The 17,550-nt window shown below is 40.1% G+C and overlaps 1 protein-coding gene across 1 annotated transcript in view; it reads left to right on the top strand.

Annotated features, from left to right (window-relative positions):
• DNMT3A (DNA methyltransferase 3 alpha) overlaps positions 1-17,550 on the top strand; it is a 107,785-nt gene that overhangs the window by 28,516 nt on the left and 61,719 nt on the right. Inside the window, exons 3-4 of the mRNA XM_058164692.1 lie at positions 7,471-7,729; positions 14,504-14,550. Coding sequence (XP_058020675.1) covers positions 7,471-7,729; positions 14,504-14,550 — 306 coding nt within the window. The remainder of the gene's footprint in view (positions 1-7,470; positions 7,730-14,503; positions 14,551-17,550) is intronic.

The following is a 17,550-nucleotide window of genomic DNA, read 5'->3' as shown; positions in this document are numbered from 1 at the left end:
TTCTGTGAAGACCTATGTGTACCTACAAGGAACTTGCGAATACACAGTAATAACAAACCTTGGTTTACACCTAAACTTAAGCAGCTACGACATTCCAAAGAGGAAGCCTACAGAAAAGGTGATAAAATGCTGTACAATCAGGCCAGAAATGCACTAACAAGGGAGATAAGAGCAGCAAAAAGAAGCTACTCTGAAAAGCTAAAGAATCAATTTTCAGCAAATGAACCAGCAAACATGTGGAAAACTCTTAAAAATATCACCGGCTATGGCAAACCTCCTTCCCAGGCTGAAGGTAATCAACAACTGGCAGATGACCTGAATGAGTTTTACTGCAGGTTTGAAAGGAAACTACAGCCACCTATCTCCACAACCCCCATCTCAGACACACCAACAACAGCCAAGCCTCCTACAACTGACCCCATTTCATTGGGTTCACACCCCTAGTGATCACAGAAAAGGAAGTGCAGGACCTATTTCACAGACAAAAGCCAGGAAAAGCTCCAGGCCCAGACAAGATAACTCCTTCTTGCTTAAAAGTCTGTGCTGACCAATTGGCCCCATCTTCACCCATATTTTCAATAAATCACTAGAGATGTGCTATGTTCCTTCTTGCTTCAAACGCTCTACCATCATCCCAGTGCCAAGAAGCCCACCATCAAGGAACTGAATGACTACAGACCAGTTGCTCTAACATCTGTAGTCATGAAAACCTTTGAAAGGCTAGTGCTTTCCTACCTGAAAACCATCACGAATCCGCTCTTAGACCCCTTGCAATTTGCATACCGAGCAAATAGATCAACAGATGATGCTGTTAATATGGCTCTGCACTACATCCTACAACATCTTGAGTCTCCAAAGACCTATGCAAGGGTCCTTTTTGTAGACTTTAGTTCAGCATTCAATACCATCATTCCAGACATTCTTCTAACTAAGCTAAACCAGCTACAGGTACCGGAACAGACTTGTAAGTGGATCACAAGCTTCCTAACAAACAGGAAGCAGCAGGTGAAGCTAAGCAAGATCACATCAAATACCTGTACAATTAGCACAGGGACCCCCCAAGGCTGTGTGCTCTCCCCACTTCTCTTCTCTCTGTATACCAATGACTGCATCTCCAATGATCCATTTGTTAAGCTACTGAAGTTCGCAGATGACACAACAGTGATTGGTCTCATTCGAGACAATGACGAATCTGCATATAGACGAGAGTTCGAACGACTAGCCTTGTGGTGCAACCAAAACAATCTGGAACTGAACACACTCAAAACCGTAGAAATGGTGGTAGACTTTAGGAAAAACCCTTCCATACTTCCACCTCTCACAATACTTGACAACACAGTATCAACAGTAGAAACCTTCAAATTTCTGGGTTCTATCATATCACAAGATCTCAAATGGACAGCTAACATCAAAAACATCATTAAAAAAGGACAACAAAGAATGTTCTTTCTGCGCCAACTCAGTAAGCTCAAACTGCCCAAGGAGCTGCTGATCCAATTCTACAGAGGAATTATTGAGTCTGTCATTTGCACCTCTATAACTGTCTGGTTCGGTTCTGCAACCCAACAAGAAAAACACAGACTTCAGAGGATAATTAGAACTGCAGAAAAATAATTGCTACCAACTTGCCTTCCATTGAGGACCTGTATACTGCACGAATCAAGAAGAGGGCCGTGAAAATATTTGCAGATCCCTCGCATCCTGGACATAAACTGTTTCAACTCCTACCCTCAAAGCAGCTATAGAGCACTGCACACCAGAACAACTAGACACAAGAACAGTTTTTTCCCGAAGGCCATCACTCTGCTAAACAAATAATTCCCTCAACACTGTCAGACTATTTACTGAATCTTCACTACTATTAATCGTTTCATAGTTCCCATCACCAATCTCTTTCCACTTATGACTGTATGACTATAACTTGTTGCTGGCAATCCTTATGATTTATATTGATATATTGATCATCAATTGTGTTGTAAATGTTGTACATTGATGAACGTATCTTTTCTTTTATGTACACTGAGAGCATATGCACCAAGACAAATTCCTTGTGTGTCCAATCACACTTGGCCAATAAAAATTCTATTCTATTCTATTCTATAAGATGGCTTTGAGAAAGAGCTCTTGGAAAGGGGTGAATTACACATTGAGCCTAACTCCAATCTCTATAGAAATAGAAAGGAAAGCATTCCTAAAAAATGACATTCCAGTCTCTCCAATCAATGGATGCTCCCACCTCTGTATGGAACTGTTTCCACCACTGAATTGCTTTTATAATTAGGAAGTTTTCTGTACTAGGCAACAACAATCTGCCTTCCTCTTGTATTTGAAGATAATTAATCCATGCTCTGCACTCTGCACTAATATCCTTTATGATATTCTTTAAGGCACTTAAATGTGATCATTTTCCACAGCAGATCTATCCTCAGTAATTGCTTCATAAGGCTAAGCATACTTGCTTCTAGGGATTTATAAAGCGTTCTGTGCAAAAACCATTCCATTCATTAAACAGCTGGTTTTGGGAAGACCATGCCCAAACCAAAATGCTCATGTTTTCAGTGCTTGGATCTACGTAAGAAATGAAATGGGATTGTTTTGACCTGTTTGTCCTGGATATGAATCAGAATGTTGTTTCATGAGTGGTGGAGATAATGAGAAAAATCTAAAGACATTGTCAATGCTCAAAGGGAGACAAGGAAGGTGCTAGGATTATTGGTGGTGGCAACCTTGGTGTGAAAGGGAAGAGGGGAAATTGGGGAGAGGGCAATGGGATATATCATACTGGGAAGGAAAGTTGTTGGTAAAATTGGTGGCATATGGGAGCTGCTGACATAAGACAAAATGGAGATGCTGCATAGCAGCATCTGTTCTACCTGCCCCCCAAAATTACTCAAGGATCTTATTGTGTAAAAAAATCTGAAACAGAAGAACAAGTATTCTTGATTTCATTTCTGCCAAACTCTGTCTCTGATTTTACTGATGCATCTAAAAATCAGTTATCAGGCTTCGTATTAGGTAAGCATTTTTTCTCTTTGTTCTTCACACCCAAGCAGACTCAAGAAGGTTAGATAAGTAAATTAATTGCCAACAATGAGAGACTCGTACATACAAGAGGTGCTCAGTCTAATTTAGGAATCCTGCCCAATGTATATGTTACTGAATATATGTACACGTTCGTTCCTTTGAGTCAGTTTTGACTCTGGCAATTACGTAGAGGAATCCATGCAGTTTTCTTGGCAACTTTTGAGATTTGGCTTCTTGGGTCTGTCCCCATTTTTTGAGTCTGCGGAAGTGTAGCTGTTCATTTACTAACCTTGAAGCATTTTGCCATCTGTCCCTTTCCACCTCACCGTGTCAACTTTCACATATCTTTTCAACCAGTTAAGAGTCTCTCATCCTATACCAATGGATTTTATTTGTTTTTTTCCCCATTTAAATAACATTATATTTATTTCTGCTAAATTTCATTGTTATTTTCAGTCCCCCTCCCTGACTTAACAATTTTTTGAATTTTGTTTAGTATTCAAGAGTATTTCCTCTATCCTAGCCATATCTGTGGACTTGATAAACATTCTCTCTACCGCTTTATTCAAGATTAATGGGCATGTTGAAGATTACAAGTTTGAGGATCAAACACCATTGCGCCCACCTTGACACCTCTCTCCAGTGTGATGAAAAATGATTCGGACATCTTTGAGTATGGTTTTCATGCCCACTGGGGAATCACCAAATAGATATGCCATCCAGCTCATACTAGCTTGCAGATCAGAAAGTCATGGAGTATTTTGTGACATGCTTTGCTGAAATTAAAATACACTGTCTCTACAGTATTCCCATGATCTCCTAAGAAAGTTATCTAGTCAAGAAAGGACATGGTTAATCTGGATAAATCCATGCTAACATTCTGTGATCACTACATTGTTTTCAGGATACAATGAAAACATTTAATAAAATCACTAGATTTTTTTTGGGTATTGATATCAATAGATGTTTCTTAATTGGGTTTCTGTCAAGCACAAGTTGGATTTTGCTCTTCTCCATTGTTAGGTGGGGTGCATATCCTCTTTGAAAGGATTGAATCAAAATAAAAATTGTAGTAGTTCTGCTTTATTACCAGTTAGCAGAAGGATATCTAAAGGAATGTCATGTAAAGGAGAATGTTTTCTCTGTTATCTTAGAGCAGCGGTTCTCAACCTGTGGGTCGGGACCCCGTTGGGGGTCGAATGACGATTTGCCAAGGGTCGCCTAAGACCATCGAAAATATGGGAAGTATACTTGCGAGTCAAAGAATCGCGCTCCAATGGTTGACTCCACAAGCCAGCTGCAGGCTCTTCAAATCGCTAGCTGAATTCGGCTTCAGGCGCGATGAATTAAAAAAGAGAGAAATCTTTGCTCTGATGTCTCCCTCTCAAGCCAGCTGCAATCACTCCCAATCACTAGCCTAATCTGGCTTCAGGCGCTATAAACTTAATAGGGGAGGAGTCTCCGCTTTAATGCCTCCGTCCTCAAGGCAATCGCAAGCAGTTCAGATTGCTAGCCAATACGGCTTCAGGCGCGATAAACTCAAAACGAAAATAATTTTATGGTTGGGGTCGCCACATCGTGGGGAATTGTATTAAAGGGGTCGCAGCACTATAAAGGTTGAGAACCACTGTCTTAGAGGATAAAACCAGAACCAATGGGTTGAAGCTAATGAATTGCTAGCTCTCCTGGGTAAACCAGGCAAGAAGCATGACTAGATGAACTAAATCTTCTTTGTAATAAGGCTACATTAACAAATCTTGCAAAACTGAAGGTGCAACTTATTATCACTATTTTAACTGTCTAATCAATTTGGGTGGACCCTTCCTAACTTTCTTTCTCTGACCATTAAGCAATTGTGAGATCCTCCCTCTCTTACCTGATCATTTCCTAGGGGCCTTCAAAGTCATTCTATTACATAGATTCAGGTTATATGTTAGGAAAAACTTCCTGACTTTGAGAAATATCAACCATTTGACACATGTCATGATATCTTCCCCTTCACTGGTGGTATTCAAGAAGTGAATAGCTAGCTTAGTCCTCTATCCCAAAATATTAAGCAAAGGGTTAGACTAGATCAGGGGTCTGCAAACTTGGCTCTTTTAAGACTTGTGGACTTCAACTCCCAGAGTTCCTCAGCCAGCAAAGGAACTCTGGGAGTTGAAGTCCACAAGTCTTAAAAGAGCCAAGTTTGCAGACCCCTGGACTAGATGAATGTATCTTCTAATTCATAGAATCCTATTTAATTCCTATCTAGTGGTTAAGGCATCGGGCAAGAAACCAGGAGGCCATGAGTTTTAGTTGCCAGTTAGGCATGAAAGCCGGCTGGTGACTTTCTCTCTCACACTCTCAGCCTGACTTGCCTCATAGGGGTTGTTGTTGTGGGAAAAATAAGTGGAGGAAGGAATATAAGCTGTGTACCAAATTGATATAAAGGTGGGATAAAATATTGCCATTTCTGCCAAGATTCATCTCTGGAAGCCTAATAGCTTTAGCAGTTACCAAGTGAATGGGAAGAAGCAAGAGAAGGCCTCCAGGAAGGCATTCGGGCTGATCCAGAATGACAGTGTGCAAGTGATGTTTGTGCAAGACGAATCTGTGACTAGCAGCAGGAAAATGTGATTCTGAGATGATCTTAATTCATTGGCCTAAGGAAAGATGATTGAGAGAAGAAGGCAGCCCATGGCAGGGGTCTCCAACCTTGGTCCCTTTAAGACTTGTGGACTTCAACTCCTGAGTCCCTCAGCCAGCAAAGCTGAGTGAAGAATCCCATTTGGCTCTTGACACCAAACACCAAGTCACACCAAATGGTTTATTTCCTCATAAGATCTAGTTTAGATCCAAAGGAAAACAAGTTTAAGAGAAAGGAACAAATGGTTAGTGATAAAAAGAGTTGTCAAAGCGCCCTCTAAGAATAACACTTCATAACATGTCCCATTTCCTTTCTTTTTCCAATGGTCCCATTCTGATAGGAAGCAATGCCTTTGGGCTGACAAGACACTGCTATGTCTGCGCCTTGCAAAATCCTGTTCCTCTCTTAATTACAATGGATCTAGACTGTATTCTTCCTTCCATAATAATGGAAGAACTACCATACTTATTGTTTTTGCCCAATAAGGGCTTAAACTGGGCCTATTTAGTTTAAAGACTGCCGAGACCGTTTACTTCGAAGTGATGAAGTTTTTTGCAGTGTTTCAGAACCAAAGGCAGTAACAGAGGAAAAGTCTTAAGTTTTATCCATCGCTCATTAATTTATGAAATGTGGGCATTCCCCGTCATTATTCTCTATCATGGTAAACAAATATAAAATACCCATTTTTTAAAAAAGATTTGGTAGTGGTTGCTGAAAAGAAATCTCTGTACAGGTGGTCCTCAACTTACGACCACAGCTGACCCCAAAATTTATGTTGCTAAGCGAGATACTTGTTAAGTGAATTTTGTCCCATTTTAAGACTTTTCTTGCCACAATTGCTAAGTGGATCACTGCAGTTATTAAGTTAGTAATACGGTTGTTAAGTGAATCTGGCTTACCCATTGACCTTGCTTCTCAGAAGGTCACAAAAGATGATCACATGACCCCAGGACACGGCAAGTGTCATAAATATGAACCAGTTGCCAAACATCTGAATTTTGATCATATGACTGTGGGGATGCTGCAACAGTCATAAGGGTGAAAAATGGTCATAAGTCACTTTTTTCAGTACCGTTGTAACTTCGAACAGTCACTAAACGAACTGTTGTAAGTCAAGGACTACGTGTTCTTTAAAATCCCCAAACAGACTGGAACCTAGTGCAATTGATCTTAAAGATCTTAAAATGGAAATCATCAATGCATGGGGCCAAAGCAGGTTTGTAGATAATTTATCATTAAGATTTGATAAAAAGTGATTAAAAAGTACTCTCTTTCTACATATTTTAACCCATGGGAAATCTTTATTCACCTCAAATGTAATTCAAAATACACCTTGTTTCCATTTATCAATGCCAATTATTTATTGGCAGCACTTTACTGATTATTACAACTTTCTTACATTTAATCCTTAATGCAATTGTCATATAAATATGCTGTCTCTTTTTCCTGCATTTCTTTTCCTCAGATCTCACAGCTAGCAATAGTTTTTTTTCCTATTCTCCTTACATTGTGTGAGTTTATTTGAAAACTCAGGATAACATTCCATGCAATTAATGGTGGGGGTTTGTTCTGCAAAAGCATCTGCTACGGTTTGTTACTTTTTGTGGTGCAAGAAGAATTTGTTCTTGTTTAGATAGGAAGCAAATGTTTTCTCATTAGACAGCAGGACTTCCTTCACAGGTATCTGTCAAGGTTAGTTGGGATTTATAGAAGTTTGCTGGCTTCCTTTGTCCTGTGGTCTTCTTCCAGATATAGCTGTGAATGACTTCAAATATTTTTCACACCTTTTTTCTTTCCTGCTTTTGTCCCTTTTGCAGGTGGAGACCAGTGAAATCCCCAAAGACACAGCTTCAGCACCCAAGTGCCCCCCACCTACCCACAACACCAGCCCTATGGAGCAAGTGCCCAATGGAGATGCTGAGATGGGAGCTTCTGAGAATTGCACTATCACCGATCTGAAGGGCAGGCAGCGAAGCGAAAACGAACCCAGTGGCCCGCCAGAAGGAGAGATGGGACGGGCCCTGGAAAATGGGCGCTGCACCCCCAAGGACAGTCCTGATCCACCTGCTAGTGAAGGTGAATAGATAGTGTCAGATCAGCCTTTTGTAGCCTAAGCAAGAAGGAGTTTAAGGCAGGGGTCTCCAACCTTGGCCACTTTAAGACTTGTGGACTTCAACTTCTAGAATAACAGCTCTGGGAGTTGAAGTCCACAAGTCTTAAAGTGACCAAGGTTGGAGACCCCTGGTTTAAGGTATCAAGGATAACTAAGGAACAGGTAGTTCTCATCTTACGACCACAATTCAGCCCAAAATTTATGTTGCTAAGTGAGAAATTTATTAAGTGGGTTTTGCTCTATTTTATGACTTTTCTTGGCACATTTGTTAAGTGAATCACTGTAGTAGTTAAATTAGTAACACGGTTTAGTAAAGTAACATTTGTAAAGTGAATCTGGTTTCCCCTTTGACTTTGCTTGTCAGAAGGTTGCAAAAGGGGATCAAAAGACCCAGGGACACGGCCACCGTCATAAATGTGAATTTGCATCTGAATTTCGATCATGTGTCGACGGGGATGCTGCAGTGGTCATAAGTGTGAAAAATGGTCGTAAGTCACTTTTTTCAGTGCCGTTGTAACTTTGAATGGTCACTAAGTGAATTGTTGTAAGTCAAGGACTACCTGTATAGGATTAGTCAGACTCTCGCATCCTAGAAACTAAGTGTAGAGTGCAGAGGAGGTTTAGGTGAGACTACCTTTGGCAAAGAAAGAAATGAAATAGACGTGGAGTCTTGTAGATGTGTAGAGACCTTGGTTGTTTGTGTGCAGAAATTTCATTTCCAAGCTAATGCACTGATAATGTTACTTAGTCTGGTAAAAAAACGTCAGCACCAAGCTGCCAACCTCAGAGATCACCAAGAGCTTCACACTTCAACCCCAAGCTACATATATTCTCTTCAGTGGTGGGTTTCAAAAATTTTTACTACCAGTGTTGTGGGTGTGGCTTGGTGGGCATGGCATGGCTCGGTGGGCATGGCAGGGTCAGGATACTGTAAAATCTCCATTTCCTCCCCAATCCAGGGGGAGGTTACTACAAAATCCCCATTTCCTCAGATGGGACTTGGGAGGCAGAGAATAGATGGGGTGGGGGCCAGTCAGAATTTTTACTACCAGTTCTCTGTATTACTTAAAATTTCTGCTACCAGTTCTCCAGAACTGGTCAGAACCTGCTGAAACCCACCTCTGATTCTCTTGTCTTGTAGATATGTCACAGAGTTTTAGCTTGACGATATGTCACATATCTTAAAGCTGTGGAACATTTTTGTTGCATTTTGTATCTTTTTCTGTCAGTGTTCAAGGTTCTGCAACTTGCACAAGAACTTTCCTGTTAGCAGTATTGACTGATAAGGTCTTGTGAAATCACTATGAAGCCCCCAAAGCAATTGTGCAGTTTAAAAAGATGTTGCTTTCTTTTTTAAAATAAGGTAATGAATGGACAGATCAACATATGTGTGAAGCTTTTTTAAAAAGATAAAGGAAGGCATGCAGTTCCCTTGAAGCAAGGAAAGGGCGGGACTGATTTCTGAGCCAATGTCTGATGTGCAGATATTTTACAGGTGTCATTCAAATTAGAAAGCCAGGTTTATCCTGTGCAAAAGAGCTTAAATATGAATGCTTGAATTCCTTCTTGCTTAATTGTTCAGGCCAAAAAAGCAGGTCTGAGTTAAGCATTCTTATAGGAATGAAAGTGTTTTTGTCTGTGATCCCTATTGAAATAAATGCTGAATGGGACTTCTCTTTGTAGGATTGAGTACTGGATTGCCTGTGAGATCCCCAAATCAACATTTCTCCTTCTGCTGATAGTGTGTCATCACTAATCCAAGAGCTTCTTTGTCCCATCCAATAGGTTGTCTTGAAAAGCCAATGTTTCTCTTAGAGTGTTTCTAGCAAAAGTTTCCAGTCTAGGTTGCTCCTCTCCTTTAGCTTCCAATTGATTAGATTTGTTACAGAGGAACTTAGGAAGGATAAATTAGTGGTGGTGGATTGTTCTATCTGTCTATCCCATCTCTTCTTTTATACCTCTTAATAAACCCCAAATCTGTCCTTGAGGAGGCCAGCCCACTTTTTCTCAAGGTGAGGCTACCTGCTAGGAATGGGCTAAACAAATCTTGTCTTCTTCTCTCTTCACTTTTCTCCAAACTTTCTAAGAAAATTTGCTTTGCCTTTCCAGTCTGTTTTTTTTATTGCCTCCCTGCTCTTTTTTGGATGAGCCTGCCCCCAAAAATCCAAGGGAAGGCCTTTGTGGAGTGGATGAGAGTGGCGAATTCCATGTTCCCAGGGAGCTTACGTTTCCTGCTGGCAGGAGGCCTGTAAAGGGGAGGGGTCTTCTTGACTGCTGCCCTGCCAAGAGCATTTGTTGGGAAGGGGCCTCCTTCAGGCTGAGTCTTTGCCAAATGCAAACTCTGAAAGCAGAGGATCCCAAAGGGGGAGAGTGCGAGTGGCAGGTCAGAACTACCCAATGATGCCAGAATTGTTTTGGGGTGTGTCTCCAGAATGTCTTTGTCCCCTAGAGTATTGAGTTCTGCAAAGTCAGCCCCAGGCATCCCAGTATTCAAAAAAAAAAAGTGATAAGAAAAGGGAGGGGACTTTCAAAGAATGGGGGAGGAGAGAGGATGGGAGGCACTTCTATGGAATAAAGGATAGCTGTTTGAAAGTTGTGAAATGTTGATGCTGTTAAGATATTTAAAGACATGGCAAAGCTAAAGATGACCAAGGGCAGCGAATGTATTGTATTTCAATAAGGCAAAAATAACCTAATGTCTAGTTTTAAAAATAAGAAAAGATGAACAACAGTCTTTTATACACTCGAATATTTTAGACGTAGGAAAAATAATAAAGCAGGACCGTAGAGTATGGTCAAGGCATTTTGCCAATTGGCTTATTGGCTGCTTATATGTCATCTCGGCAGTGCTTGGCTTGGCTGCATTGCTTAGTCTCCAGAAACTCGAAGCTTTTGCTGCAGTGTTGCTTGGCCTGATCTGAATAAAGTGAGATTCTCTGTGTGGAGCTTGCTGGCCCAAACCGGGTAGACATGCTGAAGTTGTGGTTATAGTGCAGCTTGATTAATTAAAGGAGTTTTTGCATTACTTTGAAAGTGAGACATCTTAAAGCAGAGTAAAATAAAGTAAAATAGCATTTAAAATGCAGATGTAATAATTCAAAAGTCCAACAAGCTCTTTATTTAAAACTGAAAAGAGGGAAGGGAACTCATCACAATCCCCAGTTAAAATGCTAATACTGAAGTGGCATCAATTAAAAATAAAGTGCATCTCCCTAGCACAGGAACAGAAAAGTATTTGATTCTGGAATCTAAGAAATTCACATCTGGTGGACATCACTAATTTCCATCCAGACTCAATCTCGGTTTTCAGATAATAAAATCATAGAGTTGGCAAGACTCATTAAGTCATTGCCATCCCCCTGTTTCCACCTGCATCTTTTATGCAGCTTTGAATAATCTATGTGTTTTGGTTGCTGCATGGCTTTTTCCTCCCTTTCTGAGGCCCCTCAAGTTTGCTTTCCATTCTGTCCCTTCCTCCCCATAGCCAAAATAGTACATTGGATGCTGTGGTACTTTGATATAAACCTGCAAGGAGGTGAGTTTGCATAAGAAAAAAAATAGACGCTCTTATAGCAAGAGATGAACAGAAGAGGCCAAGCCGACTCACCACAGGACAAAGGAGACAGAATGGTGCTCTTTCCTCTTCTCCTCCCCACATTAGATCGCATTTGCCAGCTTGTACAAGCCTCAGACCTGATTTGCCTGCTGGGCTTCTCTTTAGTGCTCACCTGCATTTCTCCAAGTCTTCAAGAGGCTCCCCAGCAGGTAAAGGGAGCTGTTTCCTAGCTCTTCAGCTCTCTGGAATGAATGTTGTCAGCCTTTTATTGACTTCATTTGTTTAGTAAATTATACTTTATCTTTTTGTATAGCAAACATTCTATTCAATTTGCAAACGTTAAAAAAGTTAAAAAGAATTTTAGGAATTGTAAACTATGAAGATTGCTAAAATGAATCCTAACATCAATTAACAATTAATATTATTATTAATTGTTTTGAATTTGGATTATTTTGAATTTGGAGAATGTCCTGCAGCACTGCAAGAAAAAATTCTCTCTGAGAGGGCCTCTCCCTGAGGCACGGGTGTCAAACTCAATTGCGTCGTATGATGTATCGGGACTTTTTTTGCCTTTGCAGAACTGGGGTGGACGTGGCCTGCGCATGACATATCCAGCCCATGTGCTGCCAGTTTGACAGGTCTGCCTAAGTGTCAGACGGTTTCATGACATAAAAATAACAATAGCACTTAGATTTATATACCATTTCACAGTGCTTTACAGCCCCCTCTAAGTGGTTTACAGAATCAGCATATTGCCCCCAACAATCTGGGTCCTTATTTTTCCAACCTCAGAAGGATGGAAGGCTGAGTCAACCTTGAGCTGGTCATGATCAAACTACGGCAGAGCTAGCCTGTAATACAGCCTTCTAACCACTGCGCCACCATTCAAATCCTTTTGACTGATGCCAGAATAGAGAGATGACAGCATTAAAGTCAGAAAAGTTGTGATCTGGATGCTTCTATTATTTATGATTAGTAGTTTCTTCAACAGAATGGGTTCTATACTTGGCTGATTAAGGGGGATTTGGGATGTTTCAGTGATTTGTAAAGGAAATGAAAGGAAACTTAGCTTCCTTCCTTAACCTTCCTTTCAATCCTTAGTTCCCCTTATTTTTAGCTGACATAGGCAGTGGCTATACAAGGGATCACCACCTTTCATTTAGCAACCATTCAAAATTACAACTGCTGTAACAGCCTGTTGTGAGATGATCTCTTCTACTCTTACAGTTTCTAACCACGTCATTGATTGACCTTATCAGCTCTGTTTTTCTCCTTTCCTTCTGCACATCTGGTGGCTTTTCAAAATGCCTACAAGGTTTTTGTTTTATAGTTTTCATTGCCTACTTTAATTGATACGATCTATTTATTTGCAACTTTATTTATTACTATTTTCTTTCTTTTTTAATCTGTATACTACCCAACAAGTCTTATCAGGTGGTAGAACCCAGATTATCTTGCTTGGGCTGAGAAATTAAATAGGCTTGGACCTCTTTAGTATTTAACATAACATAACATAACATAACATCAGAGTTGGAAGGGACCTTGGAGGCCTTCTAGTCCAACCCCCTGCCCAGGCAGGAAACCCTACACCATCTCAGTCAGATGGTTATCCAACATTTTCTTAAAAATTTCCAGTGTTGGAGCATTCACAACTTCTGAAGGCAAGTCGTTCCACTTATTAATTAATTGGATAGGAGAACCTCTGGATATCCCAGTTGTAGGCTAGAGTAGAAAAAAACCCCCAAAAGACAGCAATGGCAGTCCCTTATATAACTGTTGCCAAGGAAACTGTGAAATCATTAGGATTCAGCTGGACTTTAAGAAGACTACCTTGACTTTATTGCCCAATGACTAAAATTGCAAATTACTTTATTCCCATAATGTAATGCAATAAAACTTGCAGTAAACTCATTAAAATAATACTGCAGAATGAAAGCTCACAACCTGGAATAATCTAAAAAGAACAAGGACAGGTTTCAACATAAAAAGACTTAAAAACTTTTGGGACAAAGAATCTTCACTGAGGCTAAAGACAATCAAGTGGGAATGTCTTCTGGGGAAGACATTCCAGAGCAGGAGCATATCTACTGAAACAGCATCCTAGTTTTCCAGGATTTTCCAGGAAGAGGAGAGTGGAGAGGTGGCAGGTCAAAGAAAAACACTATATGTAGAAAAGAACGATCAATATCCTTCTAATTCCAAAAGTATGAATCTAGTTTAGCATTCTGTACCCACTAGACAAGAATGGGGAATGTTTTCTTAATTGTCTTGCTCAGTTTGCTTTCCATAGTATCCTTAATTGTTCCAGTATCAATTTATATTCCTACAAGTATGAAGAAACATTATATTTTTCCTGGAATATTATGCACAGTACTTAAGGCTCACTTATTAACACACACATAGCCAGAACAGGCTCAGCATACACATCAAGGCTCTTCTCAAAGCCCCACAAGCTCAGAAAGCCCCGATTCTTCCTTGCTGTGGTCATATAAACTATTCACACAATAATATTTTTAAATGGGGTAGGAACTGAGCTTGGCTCTGTTTCATGCTAGCTGGCCACCATCTTACATTACCCCAGACTTTATATGCCTGAGAAGCAGAAACTGACAATCAGGCTATGGGAGAAATTCATCATCAGATTTTCCTAAGAGAGCCAGTAGTTTCTTCAACATGAAAGCTGGCTGGGTGACTTTGTCTAGTTGCTTAGATTCGAAGAGACAGGAGAATTATGTGCATCATGTTGAGTTGTAAAAAAAAAATTAAGATGGGATGAAATCTAATAATAAATGCAAATAAAAGTTGAACTTTCAAGAAGAAACATTTTAATGCACATTGCTGAGAGTCTTTGCTAAATGGATGTTTTGAGTATATTTGATATGAAAATCTTGGCCAAAGTAAATGATTGTGTAGACTACAGTACATATAGTATTGTATTTCAGTGTTAACTCTGAAACACTGTATTACTTATTCTCTACTCCACTCACCAATATTTGGGAAAACTGCCTCTGATGCTCAAAGGAGTTTAATATGCAGGTAGTCCCATATTATCTATCGTGTGATATGGCCAAGAGATCCTGTGTTGGAGGTAAAGTGCTCTAAGTACATTTGATCACAATAGAAACCATATGTTTGGCTCTTTGTAGGGCCCCATACTAATTCTCTCTTTCTGTGTTTTTAGGCAAAGATGACAAGGAAGAAAACCACTACAACTCACTGAAAATGGAGGCAAGTATTGTGTGAGAATTTCATCAGTTGAGAATAAAGTTACTTCTATTCCCAAGACAGCAGTTGTTTTATGGGAAAATAAGTCATAAGTTGAATTGCACATTTATGCAATAGTTATAGAAATTAGCATTCTTTAACTATGTCTGCCCTTAATGGACATAGATCACATAGTGACCCCAGAAGCTCAATTTTGTAGTGTGCTGGTCCCAGTTGCCTTCTTAATTCAGTGAAAGCAGGGAAGCAGGGTTCTTCCTATGAGACATTATTTTGGTGAAGGCTAAACCATTTGTTTGCTCCAAGTCTTGTTGTAAAGGTAAAGGTTCCCCTCGCACAAATGTGCTAGTCGTTCCCGACTCTAGGGGGCAGTGCTCATCTCTGTTTCAAAGCCGAAGAGCCAGTGCTGTCCAAAGATGTCTCCGTGGTCATGTGGCCGGCATGACTAAACGCCAAAGGCGCACGGAACACTGTTACCTTCACACCAAAGGTGGTCCCTATTTTTCTACTTGCATTTTTTATGTACTTTTGAACTGCTAGGTTAGCAGAAGTTGGGACAAGTAACAGGAGCTCACCCTGTTACATGGCACTAGGGATTCCAACCGCTGAACTGCCGACCTTTCGATCGACAAGCTCAGCATCTTAGCCACCGCTCATAAAAATGGCCAAATGGGCAGGGTTCAGGATATTCTTCACATGCTCATATTTATAGGTATCTTCACTCCTGAGTTTGTGCTGTGCAACAGTGAAACAAGAATAGTCTTGAATCCTGTCAGTATCCAAGGATAGATAAACACGAAAGCCTCACCCTTCCTTTGGCAAATAGAATGCCTTTGTAATACTTCCAGAATGTTCTCTTTGACTTTGAAAGAGAAGGGATGCAGGCAGCTGCTGAGAACAATTTATGTTTCTTTCAACGTTCATCATTTTCTGGGTTTGCACAGCAAATTGGACAGAGCCCTTGCAAACAGAGAAAGAGCCCTGTTTTAATGGGAAATGAGGCCCCTTTTCATCAAACGATGTCATAACATGTGCAAAAGTCCATCAGGGTTGGGTGGCTATAACACATTTATAAAAAAACAAACTGTATATTTCTGAAGTATTGATAGATCTGTATAAGTTACAAAACCTGAAACTTCTGTTTTAAGACAATTGCTTTTCCCCTCAAAATTGATAGGTTGTAGGAAAGAAACAAAGGGAGGTGGTGGACACTGAGCTTGTCAGAAAGGTTGGCAGTTCAGTGGTTTGAATCCCTAGTGCGGCGTAACAGGATGAGCTCCCATTACGTCTCAGCTTCTGCCAACCTAGCAGTTTGAAAGCACATAAAAAATGCAAGTAGAAAAATAGGGATCACTTTTGGTGTGAAGGAAACAGCGTTCCATCAGCCTTTGGCGTTTAGTCATGCCGGCCACATGACCACGGAGACGTCTTCGGACAGCTCTGGCTCTTCGGCTTTGAAACAGAGATGAACAGCTAGCACATATGTGTGAGGGGAACCTTTACCTTTTAGGAGAGAACAAAAAACAAAACAAGCAGCATAGAATAAGCAGTTCTTTGCTGCTCTGTTGTTATTTTATTCTGCTCATTTTGTGTTACTGTGCATATAGGAAGAAAAGAATAAATTTGTAGTGAAAACATCCTGGATCAAAAATGGGTGCATTTCAGAACTTTTCAGAAAGTTTAGCTACCTAAAAAGCTAAACCTGAAAAGTTTAAAAACCTGAAGGAAAAAAAAGCACTTTTGGAAGTATTCTTATATTAACCAAATGGGCTGGATATATACATGATAAGCCATCCTACAATTAATCACATTTAACCAAATATACTGTATAAACACAACCAGCTGCCTGTCTACTACATGAACAATGTTCGTTCATTTAGTCTAGAAGAAATTATGAAACTGGACTTCAGGAAATGGCACTGCAAACATAAATGGACTGTAGATCAGTTGTGGTAAAACATGTCATATCATTATGACCTAGTGCACCAAAGCAAAGTAAAATCTGCCTCTTTTCCCCTTTTGCTCTGGTATTCGATAGGCAACTGATCAGACATATCACCCTGCAAGTACCTCCTCTAATAGGCCTATAAGCTCTGCATCCCTAAAAAATTAGCTTACAGGTAGTCCTTGATTTTTGACTGGAAATTGGCAGCATTTACAACTATTTGTAGCACTCTGCAATCACTTTACCACAATTTACAATATTTTTGCCAGAAATGGTGTTCACTTCCAGTTTCAGCACTGCCCCACAGCCAACAATGGATTCACTTAACAGGCCCCGTAGAAAAGATTGTAAAATTGGGTCTGGTCATGCGATGATCTGCTTTACAACTGTGATGACTTATAACTGAAATTGTGGGCTCAATGATGGTTATAAGTCAAGGAATACCTCTGTATTCACACAATACACCAAGCTTCATATTTATAGAAAAGAATGACACCCCCCAAAAGTAATTACAACCACAGGTTCAATCATGTAATATATTTAACCTGGTTACTGAATTAACCATTTTCTGAATATTGACAATCTTTTAGAGCTTAAAGACCAACCAAACCTCATCTTGCACAAAAGCAGTGATTACATTGTACACTGTACATTGTACAGATCTGGTTGAGGCTGTTGTGTTCATTCATTCAGTACTTTCACCACATAAATAATCAATAATCAGGTAGTCTTCAACTTGCGACCACAATTGGGATCAGAATTTCTATTGCTAAGGAAGGCAGTTAAGTGAGTTGCACCCAATTTTACCACCTTTTTTGCCACAGTTAAGTGAATCAGGCAGTTGTTAAGTGAATCCCATCCCCCCCACATTGACTTTGCTTGTTGGAAGCCAGCTTGGAAGATTACAAATGGCAATTATATTACCACAGTGTGTCATAAATATGCCAGTTGCCAAGTGCCTGAATATTGACCATGGGGATGCCGCAGTGGTCGTAAGTGCAAGGGCTGATTGTAAATCATTTTATTCAGTGCCATTGTAATTTTGAACCATCGCTGAACAA

Source organism: Ahaetulla prasina, chromosome 1 (assembly GCF_028640845.1).
Source record: "Ahaetulla prasina isolate Xishuangbanna chromosome 1, ASM2864084v1, whole genome shotgun sequence".
Classification (NCBI taxonomy): Eukaryota; Metazoa; Chordata; class Lepidosauria; order Squamata; family Colubridae; genus Ahaetulla; species Ahaetulla prasina.
This window is presented reverse-complemented; position numbering and strand designations above follow the sequence as displayed.